Source organism: Pleurodeles waltl, chromosome 8 (genome assembly GCF_031143425.1).
Source record: "Pleurodeles waltl isolate 20211129_DDA chromosome 8, aPleWal1.hap1.20221129, whole genome shotgun sequence".
Classification (NCBI taxonomy): Eukaryota; Metazoa; Chordata; class Amphibia; order Caudata; family Salamandridae; genus Pleurodeles; species Pleurodeles waltl.
In genome coordinates, this window is record NC_090447.1 from 987,144,960 (window position 1) to 987,163,965 (window position 19,006).

At 42.8% G+C, this 19,006-nt stretch overlaps 1 protein-coding gene across 17 annotated transcripts in view; it reads left to right on the plus strand.

Moving 5' to 3' along the window:
* The window catches only part of MYCBP2 (MYC binding protein 2), a 1,769,078-nt gene that overhangs the window by 249,021 nt on the left and 1,501,051 nt on the right, over window positions 1-19,006 (plus strand). For all 17 annotated transcript variants that reach the window (XM_069205243.1, XM_069205245.1, XM_069205247.1 and 14 more), the window contains exon 14: window positions 11,260-11,418. In XM_069205243.1, coding sequence (XP_069061344.1) covers window positions 11,260-11,418 — 159 coding nt within the window. The remainder of the gene's footprint in view (window positions 1-11,259; window positions 11,419-19,006) is intronic.

The following is a 19,006-nucleotide window of genomic DNA, read 5'->3' on the forward strand; positions in this document are numbered from 1 at the left end:
TAGTTGCTGTAACGTTTTGTTGGCCTTAGAACTCTGAGAACTTTACCACTTCTAACCAGTGCTAAAGTGCACGTGCTTCTCCCCTAAAACATGGTAACATTAGTGTATCCACAATTGGCGTATTTAATTTACATGTAAGTCCCCTTAAAAGCAGTATACCTTGTACCCAGGTCCTGTAAACCAAATGCTGCTAGTGGGCCTGTGGCACTGGTTGTGCCACCCACTAGGTAGACCTGTACACATCTCAGGCTTGCCAGACTAGAGCCTGTGTGTTTAGTCTCACTCCCACCCCAACTTGGCATTCAAAAGCTCTTGCCAAGCTGAAACTCCCATTTTCTTACATATAGGGCACGCCCTAGGGAGCCCATAGGACAGTGTGCCATGTGAGTAAAAGACAGGACATGTACTTTTAAGTTTGTAATGAAACACTCCCAAATTCGTTTTTCATTACTGTGAGGCCTGTCCCTCTCATAGGCCAGCATTGGAAATTCCTTATAATACCATTAGATTGGAATTCCTGAGAGGAGTAGTTACATCATGTTTATTGGAATTGTCATGATAAAACTGACTTTACCAGTAAAGAAGATGTATCATTAGTGTTCTTAAAATGCCACTTTGAGAAAGTGGGCATTTCTCTGCTCTCACTGCCCTGTATGTCTACAGCCCATCTCAAATACATTTCTGGCTTGGGTTAGGTATCAGCTGCACTAATACATTCCCTTCAGAGACCCACAACCCAGGATACCCTGCTTCATCTGCATACTGATGGGTCTTCCTGGGGAGGCGGTTATGAAGGGATCCCACTTAAGTTTCAAAGGTTAGTGGCCAGGGCCCTCACAAAGGGGCTTCGAGTGGACTTGCGGCAACCTGCCACCCATCTCACAGGACTTCAGGGCAGTTTCAGTGCAGGGCCCCGCCATTGTTGCCAAGTGACGGAGGCGTGCGCTACATGCAGGCCTTCCCCAACCGGTGAATCACACTCGAGCGCACCCATGCTTCTTGCCCTCATGCCGACCAGACTCTGATCACTTACCCTCCAGCCGTGGCAGCGGCGGTGTATTCCCGGACTCGTAGGCCTGAATGGCCTTCAAGCTTCCACTGTGCTCTCTGCATACTGAGGACATAACACCTAGTACTCTTCATCCTGGCTACTCCGGAGCCGCCACAATCAACCCACTCTGCACTCCTCGCAGAGGGACACTTGTATTCTATCACAATACTGTAAAGACTATAAGCCTCCTACACAGTGTGCTTAAAGTGATATATTTTTAAAGTGAATATTTATTGAATTTGTCATTTTTGTTCTTGATCTATTCAGATACATAATTTCGATTTTTAATACACTCGCTTAGAGTCTTTTTTGTGGTGGTGTTATTACTGTACATGTGTTGCACAAATACTTTACACATTCCCTTTTAGGTTAAGCCTGCCTACTCTGTGCTAAGCTACCAGAGGGCACAACTTAATTTAGGTTGTGTGCTTGTCTTGCCCTGACAAGGGTTGTGGTCCTGACTTGGACAGAGTATATATCCTTGTCAACTATAGACACAATTTCTAACACCCACCAAGGAGGGGCCCAAAGAAAGTGATCCATACAAAAGAAGGAAATAAAAGATTGTTACAGGAAGTGCAAGAACTACTTCAAAAGGAAGCAATAGGAGGAATGCCTGAGGCAGAAATTAACCAAGGCGACTACTCAACATAGTTCCGGGCACCAAACAAATCTAGATCTCCGATTCCTAAAAAAATTCATAAGAACACAAACAATTCTAAATGACAACTCTGCAGGAGGTCATTCCACAACTGCAAAAAGGAGATTTTATGGCGACAATAGATCTAAAAGATGCATTTCTCCATATCCCAATGAACAACAGGCACAAACAATACTTGAGCTCTGTGGTAAACGGAGAACATTTCCAGTTCAAGGTGCTCTTACTCAGAATCAAGTCGGCACCAAGAGTGTTTACAAAGTGTTTGGCAGCAGTGGCAGCACATTTTAGAAGACAGGCAATACATGTTTACTCCTATTTAGACAATTGGTTAGAAAAAAGCAAATTCAGAACACAAATGCAAACAACACACAGACATGTGATATCAACGTTACACAATCTGGGGATTCCCTAAACAGAGAGGAATCATCACCCATGCCGGAACAAGAAAAGCAGTTCCTTGGAACGAGAATCAATTCAATCCAGGGGAAAGTATACCCTTGCAAGAAAATAATAAAGTCTTTACTACAAGAAGCTTACTGGTACCTTAAGCGTCCTTCTCTCACAGTGAGGACTGTGCAGAAGGTGGTGGGGAAAATGCCATTGTACATATGCTACAAATGAGACCAATCCCAGGAGTGGATTCAAAATCAATGGTCACATACCACAGGGAGCTGGGAAGATCTAGTGGTTGTCACACAAAGTACAGAAAGAAATGAAACATTGTAACAAGACAAACGTAGCAGTTGGAAGACCATTCTCAGACTTAACACCCACAGTATCCATTAACACAGACACCTCTCATATGGGTTGGGGAGTTTCTGTGGGGAGACTCGAGATCAGAGGACTTTTGGGAGATCACAAAGCAGTTCAACATATCAATGTGTTAGAGCTAGGCAGTGTTCCTAGCCTTAATAGATTTTTCATAAACCGCTGTGGGGAAAATTTTGTTAATTCAGACAGACAACACAACAATGATGTTCTGTCTCAACAAACAGGGTGGTACTGTCAGTGCTTGCACAAAAGATCTGGGAGGTGGGCCACCCAGAGACAAACATAACAACAATACACTTTCCTGGGAAGGACAATATACAAGCAGACAGGCTGAGCAGACAAGCATCCTCATTGCATGAATGGAAACTCAAACAAGCAGTACTCAAACAGATTTTCAGACAATGGAGAATGCCAAACATAAATCTGTTTGTGAAACCTGAGAATGCAAAATGCCAATTCTTCATGTCCACACACCTGAACCCCTAATCTCTGGGGAATGCTCTGTCGATAGATTGGTCAGGGAAATTTGCTTACACATTTTCCCCGATAACGCAAGGTGATCAACAAATGCAAACAATCACCACTGACACTAATTCTAATCGCCCTATATTAGACGAGACAGAGCTCGTTTGCAAACCTAATAGAAATTGCACACGACAATGTACTGAAACTACCAGGCCTTCAGGATCTACTCTCCATGCAAGTGTTATTTGTTAGGAACCAAAAATGCAAGGTCTAGAAGCTTGGTTTCAGAGGACATAGTTTGGGTGCTTAAACATACCAGAGAACACAGTGGCAGTTCTCAGGCAAGCAAGACCAACAAAGTGTTACTCAGCAAAGTGGAAAAGATAGTCAAATGCTGCTAAAGACGTTTTCTACTACAATACAATACAAAAGGCAGAACAGTCTTAAAATACCTTACTCATCTGTTGGACAGCAAACTGAATTATGCTTAATTAAAAGTACATTTGATAACCATAGTGGCTACACAAGAGACCATATAGGAAGGAGTTTCTTCACAACACCAGTAATCAAAAGATTTCTGGGGAGAGCAAAAAGATTAGCACTTTCAGGAGAAGTACCAGCACCAACATGAAATTTAAATTTAGTGTTAACACAACTAAAGAGGAAACCCTTCAAACTTCTTCATAAAGCATCCATGTAACTGGTCACTTTGAAAACAGCTTTGCTTGTTGCAGTAACTTGTCTGCGCAGGGTAAGTGAAATACAAGCACTCTCAATAGAAGACCCATGCATGCAAATAAACAAAGATGGATTAGTCATGAGGACAGACCTGCATTTCTTGCTATAGGTCGTATCTTTTTTCCACATCAATCAATGTGATATAACTTTATTTCGGCCGCCAGGACCATAAAAGTACAGCACAATACAAATAAAAAAAAATATTGAGATAAATAAGAACACACAAACAAGTTACAAACAGCAAGTAAAAAAGTTAAAACATAAGTAAAATCTTCAATCGAATTACACACCATATAAATGAGATGATAATAAACAATGAATACAAAAGGCAACATTTAGTATCTTACAACATCAAGCCTTTTCTGGTAAAAGTAAAGTTTTTGTTCTAAGAAGCCACGTGGCGCCAAGAAACTTGGCTGCAGAGATGGCTAGATCCAGTCGGGTGTCCGTCCTAAGAATACGAAGAGCAGTAAAGTGGCTGAGAACATTTATTAATCTGCAAACCTTGGCAAGCCATTTCCTACGAGGCACAGCATAAGCTGAACAGACAAATAAAACATGGGATAAATTTTTGCCGTGACTGTTACAAGCTGGACATAGTCAATCCCCCAGTCGACCACTTGTGAGTGAATGATCTTAGTGGCAAAGCCCCAACCTGAAACTGGAAGTGTCCTTGGGTTCCAAAATGTGGTCCCTAAATTACCGGTATCTGCTCTCACATTTAATCAATAAAATCACTTGACAATTTAGAACAAACGGCTCCTCAGTTTGTCAGTCGTACAAAATCTTTTTCAAGTCACACTTGGATGGAAGTAAGGCAGCTTCAGGGCAATCCCAAGGCTCATGCAACCCAAGTGAATACAACATATCTTGAATGCTCCTAAGCCAAGGGACTTTAATAAAGTGGTCAGCTTTTAACCCCTTCGCAGCCAGGCCTTTTCCCCCTCAGGTCCGAGGCCTTTTTTCTGGCTATTTGGAGCAGTTCGCGCTTAGGCCCTCATAACTTTGTCCACATAAGCTACCCACCCCAAATTTGCCTCCTTTTTTTCCAACATTCTAGGGATTGTAGCGGTACCCAGAGTTTGTGGGTTCCCCTGGAGGAGACCAAGAAATTAGCCAAAATACAGCAAATTTTATTTTTATTTTTTGTTAAAGACAATGGGGGAAAAAAGGGCTGCAGAAGAAGTCTTTTGGTTTTTCAGTGAAAATGGCATCAACAAAGCATTTGTGGTGCTAAAATCACCATCGTCCCAGCTTTCAGGAACAGGCAGACTTGAATCAGAAAATCAAATTTTTCAACACAATTTTGGCATTTTACTGGGACATACCCCATTTTTGCTATTTTTTGTGCTTTTAGCCTCTTTCCAGTTAGCGACAGAAATGGGTGTGAAACCAATGCTGGATCCCGGACAGCTAAACATTTCTAGAAAGTAGGTAAAACTCTGAATTCAGCAAGGGGTCATGTGTGTAGATCTTTCAAGTGTTTCCTACAGAAAATAACAGCTGAAATAAACAAATATTGAAATTGAGGTGAATAAACAGCCATTTCTGTCCAGGTTTTACTCTGTAACTTTTTTTTTTGCGATGTTAGATTTTTTAAAGTAATATACCGTTACGTCTGCTGGACTCTTCCGGTTGCAGGGATATATTGGGCTTGTGGGTTCATCAAGAGCCCTAGGTTCCCTGAGCCAATGAAGGAGCTGCTCATTGCAATTGGTTTTCGTTGTATACCTGGTATACAGCAATTAATTTGGTGAAATATAAAGAGTGAAATATAGGTATCAAGGATACCGATAGACCGATCTTCCCCCCAGGGGGGCAGAATTGGCCTAAAATAAAATTGCCCCTTCAGTGGAGCAACCCTTGCCCAAGGGGCTGCTCCCCTTATTGAAACATATAAAAAATAAATCCCTGGTGTCTAGTGGGCATTTCTGTTGCCTGATCTCTTTGCGATTGGGCAGCAGAAATGCTGAGAGAGACATGAAAGGAAAGGCCTTTCCTTTCCTTTCATGCCTCTCCCGCCCCACCTATCGGTCAGAAGAGAAATGCTTTAGCACGCTGCCCAGCACGATCGGAGGTGACCTCTGATGAGGTCAGCATGCAATGTGTGCACTGATGTCATTAGACATCACTGGGTGGTTGAGGGGTGCTGGTTGGAAGGGGGAAGAGATTCCCCTTCCATTCCTTCCCTGAGGGGGAGGCTGATGAGGGCAGCGCTAGCTCCCACTGTGGGCCTGGTGCAGGACGAGCTGGTCTCGTCCCTGACACACGGAAACCGTGTGTGAGGACAAGGGCACCTCGCCCCAGTCACCGTAGGGGTTAACACAGCCTGGAGGGTTTCGGCATAGTTGACTAGCTCAGAGGTGGTCCAAAGGCACCTCCAATACAATAGAGGCCGCAATCTAGCTTTGTATCCTATTGGTTTAATACCTAAGTCCTTATAAAGAGGGATCAACGGGGTGCACTGTGGAAGGGAGACTAAATTCCTCCCATAATTATTTTCTACTTTAGATCATTCCTGCACATTAGAATGAGCCCATAATTCCGCACCATGAAGGGCGGATCCCGAGGCCTTGGCCTCATAGATCGGAAGGGCCTGTCGAATTGGTTTGATATGTGAGGCAGAGAACTCCCTAATCAGGACACGTTATCTGTGTTTGTTTAATAACTGCTTTAGCAATATGTGACTTCCAGGCCAATCTCTGAAATCATTATGCCTAGATAGATGAAAGATTTCACAATCTCAAGTGGAGTCTCTGACAAGACAATGTTCCCTTTGAATGATTTGTAAGGATTAAATGACATCAATGTAATTTTTTAAGTGGTCATCTCCAACCCGCGAGTGGACAGAACTCAACAAAGTGTGTTCAGAGTTTCTGTAAACCACTTGGGGCCTTGGAGATCAACAAGGTGTCACATCTGCTTGCGACCACCTATTGCTAGGGTGAATATTCAAAGAGGGAACAGACCACACCATGTACTCCTCATGAGTAATAAGGAGCTCATCCAGATTGAGAGGCTCAAAAGTGACATTAAAGTCACCAGCCACAATAACTTGGAAGTGCCAGGGGCCCTGCCTAAGAAAGGTCTCTATTTTAAGAAGAGTACGGTATACCATACCCCCTCTAGCCCGTCTTACATAAACATTCATGATAATTACCCCCACATTAGGCCGAAATTGTGGCTGAATGCCCAATATATTAGAAGAATTAATAGTTAGCATATATCAGGAGAATCCATCAAATCCTATACCAGGTTTCTTTTAAGATGCAAAAACTTCAGCAGGAAGAGCGCTGCACACGTTGGACTCCAGAAGCGCAATAATGTATTGTATTGAAAAAAACAACCCTTTGTGTCCTTTGCAGACAACAACAAAGGAAAACCAGTTACAAAGAGTAGCATTCCTAGGTGGATTTCACAGACTATTCAGATATGTCACGAAACTGCAGAAGTACATCTCCAGTCCAAACCATGGGCTCACTCAACTCGCAAAAAAGGAGCAACAGTAACCTTACATACAAATATACCATTACAGAATATTTGCAGACCTACTACTTTGGCATCAGTGCACACTCTTACAAGACTCTGTTGCATAGACATTCAACTGAACAAAGAAGCTCAAATGGTGCAAAGGGTACTGAAGCATTTATTTACAAGCTCGAACTAATCTTCAACCCAACTACCACAAGGTTTAAAAACCGGTACAAAATCAGGGCACAGCATGTGGATCCAGAAAAGATTCATGCTGCAAAACGAAATGTTTTTTTACCTGTAGGAGTAGTTTTGAATCTTGAAGAATTTTCTGAATTCATGTGAGACCCACCCACCTCCCCAGAAGATGAGGGAGAAATAAAAACAAACAAAAAAGTTCACAACCACAGGTGAAAGTTTCCGGGGAGGGCGTATGATGCCAGGAAGGACTGGACTGGGCACCAAATGGTGGGACCATTGACACCCCAAAAAATGTAGAGGAAGGACTACTATTATGCAAAAAAGTTTAGACCCAGCCACTAGATGGCGGAGTAATGCACAGCATGCGAATCCAGAAAATTCTTCAAGCTGCAAAACTATTCCTGCAGTTGAGAAACCATTTTGTTCCCAGTAAAGTTAAAGTATATGGAGATCTGCCTGCTTTGTCCCTTAGATTTTTTATTTTTTTGTTTTTGTCTTGTGCTGGAAATCGCTGTACGCAGCATGGTAATACCTGCATTTTTTTTTGTGGCTCTGATGCAAAATATTGCAGCTATAACCTCATGCAGCAAGTTAACCACTGCCAGTCTCTTTGATGTGTTTAACCCTTTCACATTCATGCTCACAGTTTTAAACTTGTTATTGGACATAAGACATAAACACCAGAGGAGACTTCTAGTACTCTAGCAATGGGCCACAAATGTACTTGATCATCTGGAGTGTGGTATACTCATGTGAAACCCTGTCCCTTCCCTCCATCAAGCTCAAGAATTACACCATTGCAGAAACTTAAACAACTGTGTATGTACTAACTCTTACTTTTTGTTCCAACTTTTACTTGTCACCCTTAAGTGAAATTACATGACCTCTTAAGCATCAAACTAGTACTCTTCCTTCGAGGCCTCCGTTCTTGTATATCTCCTTTACAAGATTATTCCCCTTAGCCAGTTAAAAACAACAAAAAAAATGAAAGTTACCATTTTACGTTGGACCGGCCTTTAAACCGATTGCTTTCTTCTCAGTCTCCTTGTTTGTCTGCTGCTGTTCTTGTAAACTTCCGGCTAAAATTCCACCCATGCCTGCTCTTTTTCTCCTTTGATGCTGAACGCCTTTGAGCCTTGTTTGTACTATAAAAAAAACGGGAAAAATTCTTCACACTTTCTGTCCAGTAAAGGTTGATTGGGGACACTTTAGTATGTTGCAGATGTGGTTTAAGTGGTTCCCTTATCGTAGTTTAAATGTCTGGGATTTCAGCTTTCATGGGTAGACCATATGTACGTTTATCACTACGCTGAGAACTATTTTCAGGGTGTTCTCATTTTAGTAGAAACTCCTCATATCTATCATCCAGTGTCGGGAAACAATTACTAATAACATTCTTCTTTTCGTTTTGATCATCTATTGTCTTTTCCAAGTCATTACCTCTGGTGCCTTGGGGCTACACATCGTTTTTTAGTTTGTGGAGGCATGCTTTTGTTTTGATCAAATTCTCCCCACTTCTCCCCTGATCTGTTAAGAAATGGTTTTGGGGTACTTAGAGGGTTTTCAGCAGGTCTTTTGGAAAATTCTATTGGAACTTGCCTACTTATCTCCCCGGTGTACTTAGTCATAAGCAAGTCCTTGATAGTGGGGAGTTTGCGCCCTCTGTCACCACATGGATGCCAAACATACTAGTAGATGGACATAACCTAGGAGTGACTCCTGCCTTAATATCTGCCCATTTAGGCGAAATAATCTCTAATGCGAACAGACAGTGCACCCGGGATTCTACTGATAGTTACTGTAGAGAGATAATCAGCACCTCCAGAAAGCTTTGCCAGACTTGCATGGCTTAAGGTGTCTGGGTTCAAACCGGAGGTAGAACAGCACCTCATTAACATACCATTCCATGGGGAGTATCTGCCTGTCCCCCAAGTGGATAGAAGATCGAGAAGGATTCAGATACTGCTAAGACCCAATTCTGCTTTTCGTAAAGAGCTGGGAAGTGGAGGGTGCAGAGGCTGCATCCCCGTCCCACCAACATCCGCCTTTTTACTACTGCCTGGGAAAACACATTAGCTCACTTAAATCATCAGTTCAAGATATCTGCATCTTCAAAAGGCAGGATTAACATGCACCACTATTTGTCTTCATTTAGCTGCAGTAGCAGCTTACTAGCAAAACAGAGCACACTTCCTGTAGTTAATGCCTTCACGGAGGGAGTCTAGATTAATTCCTTCAAGAACTTACCAGGTCTGGAACCTAAGTGTTGTACTTAAGATTCATGGGGCTCTGTTTTAGTCACTACACTTTTGTGATCTGCAGTTGTATTGTGATGCGGCTTTACTTATGGATTTATGGTCATTACCTCGTTATTATGAGTTGGTGCGTTGCAGGCAATAACAGCGGAGGAATTTTACATCCAGTGTACAAGGCTAGAGTTTTTATCAACAAACCCAAAGATTTCCTGTTTTCATGTCAATCAGACATAGAGTTGGCCAATTTTGTCTGACACCCAGTCAATGGCAGAAAAGTCATCACACACACTTGACATCAAAAGGGCTGTAATGTGTTACATTGATAGGACGAAATCCATCCACAATATGAGCCCAGCATTTGATGCTTATGTGAAGTCTGACCTGGATAACCAGTTCTAAGTAGGGCATAGCCAGGGGGATTGTTGAGTGTATTTGAATATTATGCTAGAGCTAACTGTACACTGTATGCAGTGCCTAGGGCACATTCCACTTATAAGAAGGGTGCTACTATAGCCCAGTTTGGAAACATGCCAGTAGTGAACAGCTGCAAGGCTGCTACATGGTGAACACAACACTTCCACTAAGCACTACTGGTTGGATATTCAAGCCTGTCATCCGGCTTTGGTTGGCCGAACATTCTTATAACTTTGTTTCAAATGTCTTCATCTGCTCCCTAGCCACTACATATAAAATGCACTGCTTCATAGTCTATGCAAAGCATGTATATCTACAGTAACATTCTGCAAACCAAAAAACATTAGCGCGCTCTTTCTCACATCCCTGGAAGGAAGCGATGATTCACATTTACTATTGACTACTCACAATGCACAGTGCACTTATTTTGTCTACCTTCACTACACTCCACTTACAATACCTACCCGCAGGGAAATAGCAGTCTGAGGTGGAGTCTCTTTCCTGGTGCATTGTATGCTAAGGGGAAATTGCAAGATATCTCTAGACCAAACATCTTCTTGAACAAAAATGGCTTGCAACTGTCCATGGCCAACATTAGATGGCAGGAGTATGCAAAGCATGTGAATCTACAGCACCAGAGCTACAAACCAATAATTTCCAGGAAAGTAAAATTTTTCTTTCATGTGATATGCACAAAAACCGCAAAGAGACTTTATATGGCTGCTGGATCTACCCATACTATTAACATTATACACATTTGTTTATAGTTGCCAGTCTTTATTGCAAGTATCTTGCGCAGCACACCTTCAGCCAGCTGCATGTTTTTTTTCTTCTTTTTGTCGCTTGATTTGCATAACTTGTGCCGCAAGTGAAAAGAAACAAATCATTGCACCAGCTTGCCAAAGATAGAGCCTTTGGCTTTGCCAGTGCTTGTTTTCTTGTTTTTCATGCTGCTAAGTTCAGTGAATTAAAATATCTCCTTTAGTTCATTTAGGTACATATCAAGTAAATCATGAGCAGCATGAATGTCAGGTACTCCTCGTCCCCACTGACTCCTAGATAGGGTATCACTTTAGTGTGTAGGAACACTTGGTCTCTTGACATTTTAAGCTTCCTTTCTCAGTATTTAGAAAAACATGTTCAATTTATTTTTTATTCACTAACTCATTTCTGTCAGCGATTGTGAAAATCTAATATCAAATGATAATCATGGATGTATTTTTGTCTTGCAGGTTTAGTTACAGATTTAAAAGGACATTTTGTAACTCAGGTTGCTATGGGCAAAGCTCATACGTGTGCTTTGACAAAGAATGGGGAAGTTTGGAGCTTTGGTGTTAACAACAAAGGACAGTGTGGGAGAGATACAGGCTCTATGAGCCAAGGAGTGAAGGGTGAGCACCATGTTTAATGTCTCTAACATTTGTCTTCCTTTGATTCTTGCTATTTGAATGATGTATTAGCTGTCGATGAAGAAGGTACACTTGACATGGCTGGTAATTATAAAGCCAATAGACCATAATTAGCAATATAATTGCTCATGTACTTATTGTTAAATCCAAAGTACAAAGAAGTTCTTCCAACAACATGTCCATGTTGCTCATCCTTATATTTACAGTTGTAAATTTGTTGTCTGCTTATTGCTACACAAGTTTTATGGCCTGCTTTGCTCACCAACAAAGATGTGTGCTAGAGCCTACTTGTAGGTACATTAAACATAGTAAAGAGATGAATGCTATAAAAAAAATAGCTGCCGAATTTAACCAACTAAGGTGCAAGAAGAAAATTTGTAGTCAAGAAGATTGATAAAAGTGGCTGACTTCTAAGGAGCTACTTAACCACTAGGAGTTCACTCAGCCAGAGGCATGCACCAAAGCCATTCCTACTTCTAGGGAGACATTGCCATCTCCCTTTCAGGGTAAGATCTTTAAAATTCATGAGAAATGTGATACCATAAGGCAACCTTGGTTTACCTGAACAGACGCTCGTAAGCAAAACCTATGTACTAGACTCATTCAATGAGATTACAATTGAGGAAGTGGAAAGTACTGTATACCTCATCCGTTTAGTCACCTGATGATCCATTCCCTTGGCAGGTGATTGCTGTCTCCATCTCACTGTTTTGTTCTTACTTAACAGAGATGTTTATCCTGTCTTTAAGGACAGCAAGCTTTCAGAAATTGTGGAAACACACAAACATGCTCTGCTTATTTGAAAAGTCTTCAGCAGACCCAACTAATTTAACCAATTAACTGTCTCTCTCCTGCCTTTCCAGCCAAGATACTGGAGAGAATTGTTAACAAACAACTATCCAGGTTATGTGGAGGATCACAATGTATTTTTTTCTTTGACAGTCTAGTTTTAGGGCAGAACACAGCACGGATACTGCCTTGCTGGTTGTTACTGACTGTAGGAGGATGGCTCTGTATATACTATATCAAAATGAGACATAGTGTGCACAGAGTCCTGGGGTTTCTCAGCGGCTTAAGAGGCTAAAGGAGATAACACAAATGCTCTCTTTTGTGGTAGTGTGGTTGAGTAGTTAGGCTTATCAGAGGGTAGTGCAAAGCATTTGTTATACACATGCAAGCAGTAAATGAAACACACACTCAATGGCTAGCTACAGGCCAACATTGTGTTTATTTGGCAAAAATATATTTTGTTACTTTATTTCTAGAACCACAAGATTCTGATTGCAGGTAAGTACATTTGCAAGTAAGTAGTAAGCATATGTATCAACACCACCTTGTTTCAATTTGGCAAGTTAAACGGTTTTCAAGTAAATAGCACTAATCTGTTTTAAAAATTGACAGTGCAATTTTCAAACATAGTTCTGTGGGAGAAGAAAAGTTAGTACAGTTTTGAGATAAGTACAAGACTTACAGTTCCAGTCTCCGGGAGTTAGGATGTCCACAGGTTGGGGTTTAAGTTAAGCTCAAACACCCACCACCAGCAACACTGGGCCGGCTGGTGCAGAGGTCATAGTTGGTGCAAGATTACAATTGGCTCCTATGGAGACTAGAGGCACTCGGAATTTTATCTCCCAGCAGGTAAGTACCTTTTGTTTTTTTGGAGGGCAGACCTGGGGAGTTTAGGAGAGCCCCAGGAGGCCACAGGTCAACCTCAAACACACACCCTCAGCAGTACAGGGGCACCTGGGTGTAGGGTGCAAACTCCTCGTTGGGCTCCCAATGCTTGTGAATGGGTGGGGTGGGAGGTGGGGGGGAAGAGTGTGACAAGCAGGCTGGGTTCAGGATGTCGGTTCAGGAAAACCACAGGCTGGACAGAGGAGGGCTGTCTGCTGCACCGGAGTTCGGTTTCCCCAAGGCCAGGGGGCTGCGGTGCAGGTTACCTTTTGGTTTTGGGTATCTTCATCTGAATCCTTTACGGGCACGGGGTCCACTGGGTTTTTGTTGATCAGGAGGGGTCAACCCAGGGTGGACACTAGGTTGTAATAGCCTGGGGGACCTGCTCTAGACAGGTTGGCCACCTAGGCATGGGCCGTTTGGATCGGGTGCAGGGTGGGCAGGGCTCGTGGATCTGGGGCGGTTGTGGAGTCCTTTGCTGGAGTTTTTGTGGACAGGGCTGCTGTCTTCGGGAGATCTTGGTCCTCTGGTGGACAGGCAGTCCTCTTGGGGTTTTGAAGAGGTCACTGGTCCTGCAGGATGCATCCCCTTTTTGTAGTAGGGGCTTTAGAAGCTGTAGACAGGCCAGTAGGGCTGGGGCCAACTCAGTTGGAGTCTGCAGTCCTTTTTTTATTTCTTCATGTTGTCTTCTGGAGGTCGCCAGGAATCTGGTGAGCTAGGTTCAGGGGTGTCCTGAAATCCTAAATTTAGTGGTGTTGCAGGGGTCAGAGGGCAGTAGCCCATGGCTACTGTCCCTGAGGGTCGTTACACCTTTCAGGTGTCCAAACCTTTTGGGAAGGGGGACACAGACCTAACCCTATTGGTCCCTGTCCTTCAGACCAAGATGGAGAATTCTGCAGGGAGGGGGGGGGGTCAGTTCAGCTCTGGACACCTTAGGGGTGGTCCTAGCTGAAGTGGTCACTCATCCTTGTTTTTCCTAATTTCCCCCTGGACTTGCCACCAAAAGTGGGGCTTTGTCTGGTAGGCGGGCACCTCCACTAGCTGCAGTCCCTGGGGCACTGTAAGAGGAGGCCTGAGCCTTTGAGGCTCACCACCAGGTGTTAGAGCTCCTTCAGAGGGGAGATGTGAAGCACCTCCCCCAGCGCAGGATTCACTTCTGGCCTCATAGAGCATAAAGGCTCTCATCCCATGAGGTCAGAACCTTTTATGGAAGTGGCAGGCTGGCACAGACTGAATAGTCCGGCACTAGAAGTTTGGTTAAAATACAGGGGGCATCTCTAGGGTCCATTGTACAATAAATCCAACACTGGCATCAGTGTGGGTTTATTGTGCTGAGACGTTTGATACCAAACTGCCCAGTCTTCAGTGAAGCCATCATGGAACTGGAGTTCGTAATGACAAAATCCCAGCCAATGTACTTTATATGGCCCCACTGTACTTGCAATGCCTAAGAATGGACACTGTAGGGGCATATTGCTCGTGCAGGTATGCCTTCACCTGTGATATAGTGCACCTTACCTTAGGGCTGCAAGGCCTACTAGAAGTGTAACTTATCTATGTCACAGACAGTGGTTGGTGGGCATTGCATCCTGAGAGGGATGCAATGTCGACTTTACCTTTTTCTCTCCACCCGTACACACAAACTTAAATGGCAGTGTGCATGTGCTTGGTGAGGGGTCCCTTAGGGTAGCATAATACATGCTGCAGCCCTTATGGACCCTCCCTGGTCACAGAGCCTTTGGCACCATTGGTACCTTTTACAAGGGACTTGGCTGTGTGCCCGTGTGTGCCAATTGTGGGAACAGTGGTACAGTTTTAGGGAAATAAACTGGTGCTAGGGCCTAGTTAGCAGGATCCCAGCACACACTGTCAAGTCAGCATCAATATGAGGCAAAAAGTGTGTAGTGGGGGAGGGGGTTCTTAGTTACCATGCTAAAAAGGGCAATTTCCTACACTGACACAATCTGTTCTGGATGTGGGCGATTCTGCTGCCCTCATCCTGTTAGACCTGTTGGCAGCATTTGATATGATCTCCCATGCTATGTTAATCAAGAGATTGCAGGAGATAAGTATTCATTTAGGAGTACTTGCAAGGATCACTGATTTATTTTTTTGGCTGAAAGGACTCAAACCATCTATTTACCACCATTCAGATCTAATTTCACTTGCACAGAGAGTGGAGTTCCACAAGGATCTTCCCTTAGCCTCACCCTGTTTAATATTTACATGGTGCCATTTGCTAAAATAGTTGTGGACCTAGACTTTGAGGTACTGTCATACGCTGATGATACTCAGTTGATTTTAATTCAGAACTTTGATGATTCAGTTAGAATCAGCTTTCACAAGTGTCTCAAATCACTGACTGGCTAGATGGATCAGAATTGTCTACAAATGAATGGGGCCAAAACAGTAATCATTCGGTTTGAAAAGCCAATAAGATCTGGTCAGACGATTGGTGGCCTAGTGACTTGGGAATTTTGCTGCCCTGCAAGCTGATGGTGCAGAATTTGGGCATCCTTTTCAACTATACCCTTAGCATGAAAGATCACATCAATGCAGTCCGTGGGTCCTGTTTTAGTATAGTGCGACAGTTGAACATTTTTAGATGGTTACCCTGCAGGGAGACCCTTGTCCAAGCTCTTTGTTCTCACAAATGTGTCATTATTGTCACGGATACTAATCATCCAGTACACACCATCAAGTCTTGCTGCCAACCTTCCTCCTAGAAATTCCTTAGTCCACTCCTAACTTGCCTGTAGAGGTTGCCTATTTTGTAAACGGATCATCTTAAAGTTGTTGCCCTATGCTCATAGAGCATAATACAGTGGAGGACCTAGCCACCTCTGCTCGCAGATCACCTTTTATCAACCCTTCCAGACTTTGAGTTTTACAGACAGGACATTTGCTGTCATAACTTGTATTCATAAAGCAGTCGCTTGTTCTCTTATCACGTGCCTGGCCACTGCAATAGTTTCCCAGCTTCAGTACGGGCATCACTATAGGTACTATTCAAAAGGAGCTGAAGACCTGACTGTTCCAACTCTTTACATATTTGGAGAACTGTTTGGCCAACCACTTGAGTTCTCCCTGCAGCATGTTAGCTTTCTCAGTGCCGGAATACTCCCTTGGGTATGAGACATTTTGCACTATTTAAGAACTGATAATATAACACAACTGCTGAGTGACTAGTGTCATACCATGAAGTCACTATACCCTTGAAACATTGAGATAGTTTCAAATTCCTTGCATATCAATGATGCAGTCTTTGTACTCGCGTAAGCCCTTTTTTCCCAAATCTACTACATTACAAGTATTTCTGTTCAGACTTGCTTTTGGCATCGCACGAAACAGTTGCCCTTCATTTTAAATCTGATCTTTTCTCTCATCTAAAAAAACTAAACAGGCAATGTACTTTTGGAGCCTTTTTAAACAGGAAACATTTGGGAGCACACTGCCTCACACTCCAGCATGCATTTTGCTCCATTGCATTATGGTAAATGCAATACAAATTTGAGCTTACTTCATTTGTAGTCTGCAGTTTTTCACTTAGTGGGTGCTGCTAGTGCTGCATATCTCTAGACCTGTGTTTCTGGGTTTAGTTCTACGTCTGTAGAGAGCAGCAGGCTTTTTTCTGGGGTTGCTGGAAATGCTGCCAAAGTCCTCTTAGGTCTCACTGCCACTCACTGGCACACAGGTGCATCAAACAAAGCACATCAGCTTCCTGGATCAAGGGAGCCTTTTTAAACAGGAAACAGTTGGAAGCATACTACCTCACATTCCAGCATGCAGTTTTCCCTGTTGCATTATGGTAAATGCAGTACACCTTTGTGCTTACTTCATTTGTAGTCTGTAGTTTTTTACCTTAGTGGGTGCAGCTGGTGCTGTATATCTCTAGACATGTTTCTGTGTTTAGCCCTTCATTATTAGAGAGCAGCAAGATTTTTTCTGGGGTTGCTGGAAATGCTGCCAATGTCCTCTCAGTACCACTCATTAGCACACAGGTGCATCAACCAAAGCCGTAACTTTTTTTTGTACTGAACCAGGCCTATTATCAACAGAAGAATATTACTTGCGTTCGGGTTAAAGATTATTTATAGAGCATACTACCACAGAGAGGATCATGCATGAACTTTATTGAATAGAAAACTTTTGAGTTCTATTCTAAATCTGATCTGAGCAGATGTAGATCTTAAAGCCAATGTTGGAAAGTTTGATATGGTTGTGGCAAGTACAGAAAAAAGCAACAACCTATAGTAGAATTGTCCAACAAGTAGTCCGAGAGCTACTGGTAGTATGCCAGTACCCTAGAAATCGCTCTCTGTAGTGCAGCACAGTAATGAAATCAGAGGGTGTAGCTGTTTTTTTTTTTTGTTTTCTTTTTTAAGGCAAGATTTTCTTTGAGTGTGTTAACCCAATATAGAATGTGCATAATTGAGAAAAACATTTCAGGAAACGGATATGTTGGTTGGGGGGGAAAAAAAGGATTACAAATCCCAAAAATATCTAAAGCTGATCTTTTAAGGATGTTAAAACCTAGTTGTGGAGCTTTATAGCTGTTGAAATTTCGTTTCTGCTAGTGAACAGTTTCTGCTGTGGCTGTTATTTCATCAGTCATTAGACATGTAAAAGCATTATGTATTGGTAAACCTTTCCCTGACATTGCTGCTAGTAACTCTGTCTTCTGCGTTAGGGTGGTTAGTGTTCTACTCTAATATCAAGTTTTAAATACCTCCAAGCTAATGTTTTGTATCCACAGTATCAACAACCATAGTATCATGAAGATAAGTATTTCTAGGCAAGTTTATTTTTATTTACATTCTTAAGCCCACATCTGTTTATCTTGAAGATATATTTTGGCGTGTTGCAATATTCTGTCACTCGATATTGTGACATTTATGAAATACATCTTGGCGGTCACTACTAGTAATTCTGCAAGATGTGGTTACTATAGTGATTGAATTTGACCTGGTCACTACTGCGACAGTGGTCATAGTCAGTAGCTCTAAACTGTTTTCATTGATTCAGAAAGACATCTTGTTAAAGAGCCTTATCTCATATGAACTCAGTAAAACTGATATCAGTAGTTGCTGTGCAGAGCAAAGAGGTTGATTGGGTGTGTATCTGTTAGAACAGGACATGCTGAAAAGAGGGAAGAGCCATAAATTAAGATGGGCGGTGCAAAGGATTTTAAAGGAAATGTGTGCATAAACAGGTAGGCACTGCAAAGATTTCAGAATGGGAAGAGATTGGCTAAAACTGAGTGCCAGGGTTACCAGTTGATACCTTGGCTCTGTATGGATTGGAAACAGTGAGACACAGGAAGTTTATGCCATAGGTGGTACCGTGACAATACTTCAGCCTGGAACAAATGATAGAACAGTAATTCTGTGAGCATCATAAGAGAGCAGACCGTATCTTTCTCATAAAATTACTGGAATAGACCACTGAAGAGACAGGGCAATGCATTTGGAAAGGCATCAGTTTTGATGCCGAGATTGTTCATAGATTGAGCGGTATTAGGGCAGATATCAAACATGTCTGAATCATACTCCAATACTAATGCCAGTATTGGTGGCATGATTCCATGCACTCTGGGGGCTCCTTCGAGGACCCCCCAACATTGTTCTTACCAGTCTTTCAGGGCCTGCTAGCAGCCCACACTGCGACAGCCCTTCAGACAGGATTCTACCCTCCTGCTGCTCGACCAGTTCAAGCAGGGGAAGGCAGAACAAAGGATTTCCTGTGGGAGAGGGCTGCAACTTCCTCTCCCTTGGAACTAGGGGTTACAAAGCTGGGGAGAGGTATCTTCCTGCGTCACCAGCTTGCTTTGAAGGGCTCATTTGGTGCCCTCCTTGCATAATCTGGTTTGCATCAATCCAGGGACCCCATGTCCATG